Genomic DNA, 8,082 nt, shown 5'->3' on the forward strand with positions numbered 1-8,082 from the left:
AGACTGTCCCACCGGAACCATTACATATTTTTGTTTAACGTCAAACTGTTAATCGTCTTGGTCTTTTGAATAGCGAAGAAAGACGAATACGATTCGATCAATCCCACATAAGCAAATATCAAAACAATCAATATGTATGGTCATTTAGGGTCAAGCGCTGTGTGAAACCTATTAACGTAATATGACCATTTGAGAAAGATAAGTTCCCTGTCTTAAAAGATCAAGTCACTCCCTCTTTGTGTATTGTTATAGGTGATTAGGTGTACAAGATCATGAAGATATGACTTCTATTTTCTCTCGCCAATTACCAATACAAACATTAGTGTCCACGTATGTTGTGTTGACGAAGGAGTTGGCTTCTTTGCAAATGAAGGGCAAAATGAGAATTCTTCTGTCAGTGACGATCTTTCTTTCGTTGCACCTTGCTCAAAACCTAAATGGTGAAGCAATTTCTCCAAGCAAGGCAATAACTCATGGTGGACAGAAAGATGCCCAAAATGATGTCTATACCTCTCGATATGCGTACTTGTTGGAACTGCAGAGTTCAATGGACATGTTGGAACAACGGCTGGGGCAAGACATCTCGACAGTAGAGGAGGAAAACAAGAAAGAAGAATGGGTCAACAAGAAACAGAGTGAAGTTAATCTTACAGGAAAAGCCAAGGGTAAATCAAACAGTCTAAAATGAATGTATTTGAAAATCTTGCTTTTAGGTAAAAAAAAAGCTTATGTTTTGACGGCATAATATCAGGTATTTCATGATGTCATGAACAAAACTGTGTCTAGTGTACAGACACTAGTGGTTGGAAGTACGACAGTATCTCTTAAAATACCAACCAAATATTTTGTGATAAGTGGGTATATCGCTTGTTTCACAAAGTGGTTCTGTGAAGGACATATCTGTGATCAGAAAGCTTGTTTTGGTTTGGTTTGTTGTTTTACGCCGCACTCAGCAATATTCCAGCTGTATGACGGCGGTCTGTAAAATATTCGAGTCTGAACCAGACAATCCACTGATTGACATCATGAGCATCGATTCACGCAATTGGAATCGATGACATGTATCAACCAAGTCAGCGAGTCTGACCACCCGATCCCGTTAGTCGCCTTTTCATCATGAACATCGATCCACGCAATTGGGATACGATGACATGCATCAACAAAGTCAGCGCCTTTTACGATAAGCATGTAGGGCCATAAAATGAAATGAGAATAAGCTAGGTGCTTGATTGGAAGCGGATAAGAATAATGCTTGCTTGCATATGATCAATCATGAAATGACACTGCTGGCATAACTTGCAGAAAGTTTCAAACCTGTCTTAGACAATTTGATCATAATTACAAAACCTTGAGGTGTCATAAAACCCAAAGAAATAATATGTGCTATAAGCTTTCAAAGATGATCACATCTTAAGCAAGGTTACACATTGACATGGTAAGTTGGAGCGGAGCTCTCCAGAATTTGAATAACCATTTCAGCGATTAGACATGCTCTAACCAATTCGACAGTGGCTACTAATCAAAGACCTTAGTACCTAAAGTGTTTAAAACAGGACTGTTTTGATAACCGTGTTTTTAAAGACGTTTACGAACTGTAATATTGAATGATGTCAGCATGATCAAGAATTACTTGACTTGTTTCAGGGTTCTCAAACCGTAACTATGCTGGCGTGATACTTTCCTGTGAAGAGGACATATCAGGTATATGTGCAAGCCGTCAACATCCTGGTGTCTTCTACTACATTCGAGCAGGGAACAAAAATGAAAAAGGGGAAAGCATTATCTACGCATACGACACCAATAAACGGTCAATTATCGTTGAGATCAGTTTGGATGCTGTCAACACTGACTGGGAAGATATCGCATGTGGTCCTTGTGATTCGGATGGATTTGGACATTGTATTTATGTATCTGATACTGGACATACAGGAGAAGGTCCTTCTAATCTGATCTACAAGGTACAGGAACCAGAGGAAGTGATACAGGGTCGTAAACTGTCTCTCGGGGAGGACGAAATCGAGGTCATTGGCTTTGAGTAAGCTAATACTCTAAACTTTGGCCACGCATTACCTTTTTCATGTTTACAGATATATTTTCAGAAATCTCACTGAGAGGCGGTCGTAAAACAATATCGACTTCTTTCTGTTTTTAATTTACTTATTACACTAGTGTGTGTCCAAATAATAATATATGTTGCCATTGAAATTGGCATATATTGAATATTGCAATTGGTGTATTGAGTTTGAACTGATTGTCACGAATTACATTTTGATGCTGTATTGTATGTTAATGTTCAACAGAATATTTTAGAGATACGCACAATGTGTTGTCAATGTAGACCTAGGCTACCTGTGGGATCAACCATTCTAGATTTAACATTTGAAACCTCAAAATTCAAGTTAACACGGTTAAATGAAGCCAACATAAAGTGGGCATCCCTAAAGTTTAGATCTACTCTGCACGTCCCTAGTACGATGTCACACCACTCATATGTCGTCGGTTACAGAAAAGCGTCAATTTGAAGGTCTCTGTTCCTAAAACTTGAAATGTACACTCTAAGTCGATTTGGTTTTTTTCTGCCAAAATTTATTATCACACGAACTTTCAATGTTGTTGTTACGGCAACTGTCGTTTTGTAACGTGAAATGCTATATATCATGATTTGAAAACCTGTGATCAATAGTTGTCCAAATTCATGGTATTTTATGAAACCATGTTTTGGGGGGACTTATTCTTATGTTCATGTTACAGTCGATTATATCTAATCTATGCAGAGAAATAACGACGGTGATAATGTCCTGATCACCTGTTGGAAGTGATGAAAAGGGCGATTTTAACGTATAGCCTCCATTAGACTGTTTCGTTTGTATGTTTGTTTGTTGTTGTTTAACGCCGCATTCAGCAATATTCAAGCTAAATGACGGCGGTCTTTAAATAATCGAGTCTGGACCAGACAATCCAGTGATTTACATCATGGGCATCGATCCACGCAATTGAATAACGATGACATGCATCAACCAAGGCAACGAGCCTGACCACCCGATCCCGTTGGTCGCCTCTTACGACAAGCATTACTAGAATATACAAGTTCATATAACAGTGTGCTTATTGTAGTCAGTTTGCGACGGTGTACTTCAACATGTGATATGAGAAAATAAACAGTTAAGTTCAGTTCCTTAGGAACAACATTCCTTCTACTGCCAAGAAATCTTTTCAATCTCTGAAAAGGTATCCATTTTGATCTTTTCAGATCCACATTGAAGAATAGTAAGACACTCATGGTTTCACCAAGAGGCAGAATCTTCCTCATGGATTCTTCCCGCCAACCTAGAGGGTTATATGAAATCGATGAATATGAAGCCAAACACCTCTTTAATGTGGCTTTACCCAATGGCAACTCATACGAAGGTCCGAGTGGTGGAGATATATCTGTAGATGGTAAGGGATTCCTTATCAAGTTCAAAGAGGAGGTATTCTACTGGTATGTTGATGCAGAAGAAGATATGGAAAAGGTCCTCACCGATTCCAAACAGTCCATGCAACTACCTTATTGGACAGAAACATTTGGCGAATCAGTTGCATGGAGTCTTGATGGGGCATCCTACTTTACAGTCTCTGCAGGCTGTAACGAACCACTATATCGATATGAGAGACTTGATCATGCCACAACCGCAGTGTCAGAACACACTGACTATTATGTTGAATACGATGGAGATGATGATGATGAAGACGACGTTGTGATGCCTCCGTTGGGTATCTTTAGTTCGCTTTTGTTTGGGTAGGCATGATAATATGTACCTCAGAATTTTGCAATGATCATCTTTATCTTTAAACATCATACCATTGGTTCAGAGATACAGTGATCCTGCAGATATTTATCGTGTAATGAAGACTAAACCTGTCAATGTTATACATGATAATATAAAATTGAACACTGACAACAAATTGTAGCTTATTCCTTTACGCTTATTTATCAACCTGACCTAGCAATAAAACATCTCATATATTTCATAGTTCGATTGATGCATTAATATTATGAGTGAGGGAGTGAGGTTTTACGCCGCTTTTAGCAATATTCCAGCAATATCACGGCGGGGGACACCAGAAATGGGCTTCACACATTGTACCCATGTCGGGAATCGAACCCGGGTCTTCGGCGTGACGAGCTAACGCTTTAACCACTAGGCTACCCGACCGCCCCCATTAATATTATGAGCGACAACAAAACTATCCACACGACTGTATGACAAGAGGAATAACTACATTTTCCCTTTTGTCGGGCATATACTTTCCAGTAGCTCCAACCTATGTCTATATTTTACCTTTGAGGTACAATCGAGCAAGCTCTCTCTTTACAATGATTTCAAATAGCATCATACGATTCTTGCTCAAAAGTCGTTTGATTAGGGTTACACCATTCAAAACCTTAGTAAAGCTTTCAAGAAATTGTTTGGCGGAGAGCATTTCCAAATTTGACGATCAGTGACAAAAATGATCATCAAAGCAATTTATGAGTTTGACAACCAAATGTTCTCGTGTTTGTTCAAGATTATTGTTATTTGCATGTTCTTGTCACGGAAACCTCCGTTTTGCGAGCACCTGGTATCATCATCATTTAAAAGTGATTCATGAACACATGAACCACCGTCATACAGCTGCAATATTGCAACAAAACAACAAACAAACAAATCATTAACATGTATTCAAAATCGAAAAATGGACTGCGCACTTGGCAGAGATATTTCTTATGAATATTGAAATAGACGTCTCGCTTTTGTTTACGACAAGGGGGGGGGGGGGGGGAGTACTGCTGCAATGTGACGACAATTTACAAAACCTAATATTTATAGAACGTTTGCACAATAAAATATGTCAATTATTTTATTTTCTCACAGGTGAAAATGTGTTTCAGGGAAATGTTTTTGTCACAATTTTGTATCCGTATTTTATGTGGTTAAACTATTTAACAAACCTAAACTCTCTCTCAAATACATGAAGCTGCATCCATGAGGATTCGAGGTATAAATTAGTCCCCAGAAATCTGCAATGCCCAGCTGCTGCCATTTTCAGTAGAAGTAGATCTAATTTGTAATTTTTAAAAATACAAAACATACTGAACAAATGATGAAAACTGTCCTGACAAGCCGATCAAAGAATGAAATTGTACAGTCTTGTATTAATGAACATTTATATTCACTGAAAACGAAAGGTTCATGTCATACGTTTGTTAAAAAAATTATAAATAGTCAAGAATGTTATTAATTCATCAATACCATCAGATGTGACAATGTTTCCTTATGATGTCACATTAGAAAAATGTTCAACGTTTGTAATGTTGCGATGCTATGACCCCACAGCTATGGAACATTGTGGCATTCCACTCAATTCGTCCTGATAGTTTGACTGTTATGCCAAGGCATTATGGAAGTGGTTGGATGGTTGGTTGGTTGGTTGGATGTTTAACGCCGCATTCAGCAATATTCCGGCTATATGACGGCGGTCTGTAAATAATCGAGTCTGGACCAGACAATCCAGTGATTAATATCATGAGCATCGATCCACGCAATAGTCGCCTAGTCGTCAAGCACAGTCGCTTAGATAACTTAATTCAATAATGGTCTAGGGCATATTTTGACAATGTTGCCGTAGATCTTTTCTACCTCGGATCTTCGTCGGTCACGTTATACCTCCGTCATCCTGAACCGGAAAGTTCTGAGACCAAATACTGCTTCCATGATTACCTATTGATCGTTTGACACATACTTGTAAGTGAGACCCTTTTATATTAAAGCATATATTCATTTATGTCACTTCCATAATGGACCCGTGAAGATTCCGGGGTAGAATAGGTCGTCAGCAACCCATGCTTGCCGTAAAAGGTGACTGTGCTTGTCGTAAAAGGCGATTAACGGGATCGGGTGTTCAGGCTCGCTGACCTGGTTGATACATGTCATCGTATTCCACACAATTGCGTGAATAGATGCTCATGGTGTCAATCACTGGATTGTCTGTTCCAGAGCGCCGTCATATAGCTCGAATACTGCTGCGTGTGGCGTTAAACAACAAACATGATGATGATGAGGTATCACGTGTTCCCGAAAGGCTGTGTGTGGAGTAATGCCAATTGACAATGAACAATGAACAATTGACTTGCCTTTGTATGTGTTTATGACGGGTGCCATCGGTCGGTCAGGATACGATCACCTTTTCGCAAACACCTGGTCTCATTAGTATTTGGTAGTGATTCATAAACACATGCTCATGATTTTGTCGGAATCGTACAGTCGACTCTATTTTTCACAGAGATTTCTTATGAATATGGAAAGGGTTTTGTCGCTTTGATTTTTATTATAAAGGAAAAGAATACTTTGGACAGGATATTGATTGTGTTTAACCGGAGCCTTTTTAAATATATATAACTGTTTCGATTCTCATATCCTTAAACGAATAATCTTGAATGCCTTGACGAGTACTCCTGACATGGTACTGTTTGAAAGAGACACTGTGCGTAATATAACGTTGTTTATACAAATGTCAGTTATATGTAAAAGAGCCTCTCTTATTTGGTCCATGCATGCACTCGTAAAGCTGAGAAACTGGATTCGATTCCCACATTGGTAACATCCAGGGATATAGGTTTCGTTGAGCTAGTTTAAGGCTGGAGTTCAAATTCTTAGAGTACACTTACACTTCATGTGAATATCTGTTGATATATATAACCACCTGTGATCTAAACCCATAGCCGGGTGCAGGGAGCCCCAGTTAGATGTATCACATTGTTCAAACCATGATGATGTGAGTGATGTCTGTTGTTATACGCCGCACTCAGCAATATTCCAGCTATATAACGCTGGTCTGTGAACCTGGACCACAGAAGCCAGTGATTGACATCATGAACATCGAACCACGCCATTGGGATACGATGCAATGCATCAACCAAATCAGCTGCTAGCCCATTGAGATACCATGCCGCAGTTTAACATGAATATCCCACTCAGACACAGTATACTGACTCCGAGCCGACCAGTCCTTGTTTTAGCCCCTTAATGACGAGCGCCAGACAGGGTAACAACAAGTGCTATCTTTTAACGTTTTTTTGTATGTCGCGACCAGGTATCAAACCCCGGACTTTCGCCTCTCTGGGCGGACGCGCTACCACTAGACTGTGTAGGCGGTCTGCCACTATGTCGCTACCGTGAGCCATGCTTCACACTTGTAAATTATATGAATGGCACACTGGAGTCCGCGAAAAGGGTAAGCATTGATACAATCCTTAATTCTACCCGTAGCACCTGCAACTCACACACTTTTCATAAAGGAAAGTAGGTGCCAGTCGGTTAGGACCTATGAAAACGATATGTAAAGGTCGATATGTAGCATGGGATAGCATCGCACATAATGTTGACGAGCGATGTGCCATATTTGGAAAATTCCTCTGACTGACTGGCATAAAATGTCTGGAATGACTTTAGGCCTTTCATGGAGAAAAGAGAGCTTAGTTGTACAAATGTCTTTCAATTGAGAATTGATTACGTCATAAGGTGACCCGTGAAGATCCGGGGTAGAATAGGTCTTCAGCAATCCATTCTTGCCATCAAAAGTGACTATTCTTGTCGTAAGAGGCGCCGAAAGGGATCGGGTTGTCAGGCTCGCTGACTTGGTTGATGCATGTCATCGTATCCCAATTGCGTGGATGATGTCAATCACTGAATTTTCTGGACCAGACCCGATTATTTACAGACCGCCGTCATACAGCTGAAATATTGTTGAATGCGGCGTTAAACAACAAACAAACAAGATAAGGTGCCTTTTGAACATTGCTCGACATGAAAGGTAATTCACGATTGGAATATCCAAAACAGGATATGAAGACTGACGATGGAAAGCCTTCTTGGCTCAGAAACATGCTGCATTACATCAAGTGTTAGAGAGGTGCATGGCAACGTAACCTGCGTTCCATGACGTTACCAGAGGCACGATGCACACATGGTAATATCTTACGATCAAAAGTGATACTTTTACTGTCATTTACGACCGACCAATAAAGCGTTGTTAATCAGTTTGTAAAGTCATTGACTAAGG

The 8,082-nt window shown here is 39.8% G+C and overlaps 1 protein-coding gene across 1 annotated transcript; it reads left to right on the plus strand.

The window, feature by feature from the left end:
- The first annotated feature begins 379 nt into the window (after window positions 1-379).
- LOC124130936 lies at window positions 380-3,927 on the plus strand. Its single transcript, XM_046493992.2, has 3 exons — window positions 380-665; window positions 1,645-2,035; window positions 3,251-3,927. The coding sequence occupies exons 1-3, from the start codon at window positions 380-382 to the stop codon at window positions 3,780-3,782; spliced, it is 1,209 nt and encodes a 402-aa protein (XP_046349948.2). The 3' UTR covers window positions 3,783-3,927.
- Window positions 3,928-8,082: the final 4,155 nt, after the last annotated feature.

This window comes from Haliotis rufescens, unplaced genomic scaffold (genome assembly GCF_023055435.1).
Source record: "Haliotis rufescens isolate VD_foot unplaced genomic scaffold, xgHalRufe1.0.p SCAF_9, whole genome shotgun sequence".
In the NCBI taxonomy this organism is placed as follows: domain Eukaryota; kingdom Metazoa; phylum Mollusca; class Gastropoda; order Lepetellida; family Haliotidae; genus Haliotis; species Haliotis rufescens.

What these genes read in the sequence shown, in the direction of transcription:
- LOC124130936 (XM_046493992.2), top strand. Translation starts at nt 380, where the DNA reads ATGAGAATTCTTCTGTCAGTGACGATCTTTCTTTCGTTGCACCTTGCT. An exon ending in TCTTACAGGAAAAGCCAAGG is followed by an intron (nt 666 to 1,644) that starts GTAAATCAAACA and finishes GACTTGTTTCAG; the next exon opens with GGTTCTCAAACCGTAACTAT. An exon ending in ATCGAGGTCATTGGCTTTGA is followed by an intron (nt 2,036 to 3,250) that starts GTAAGCTAATAC and finishes TGATCTTTTCAG; the next exon opens with ATCCACATTGAAGAATAGTA.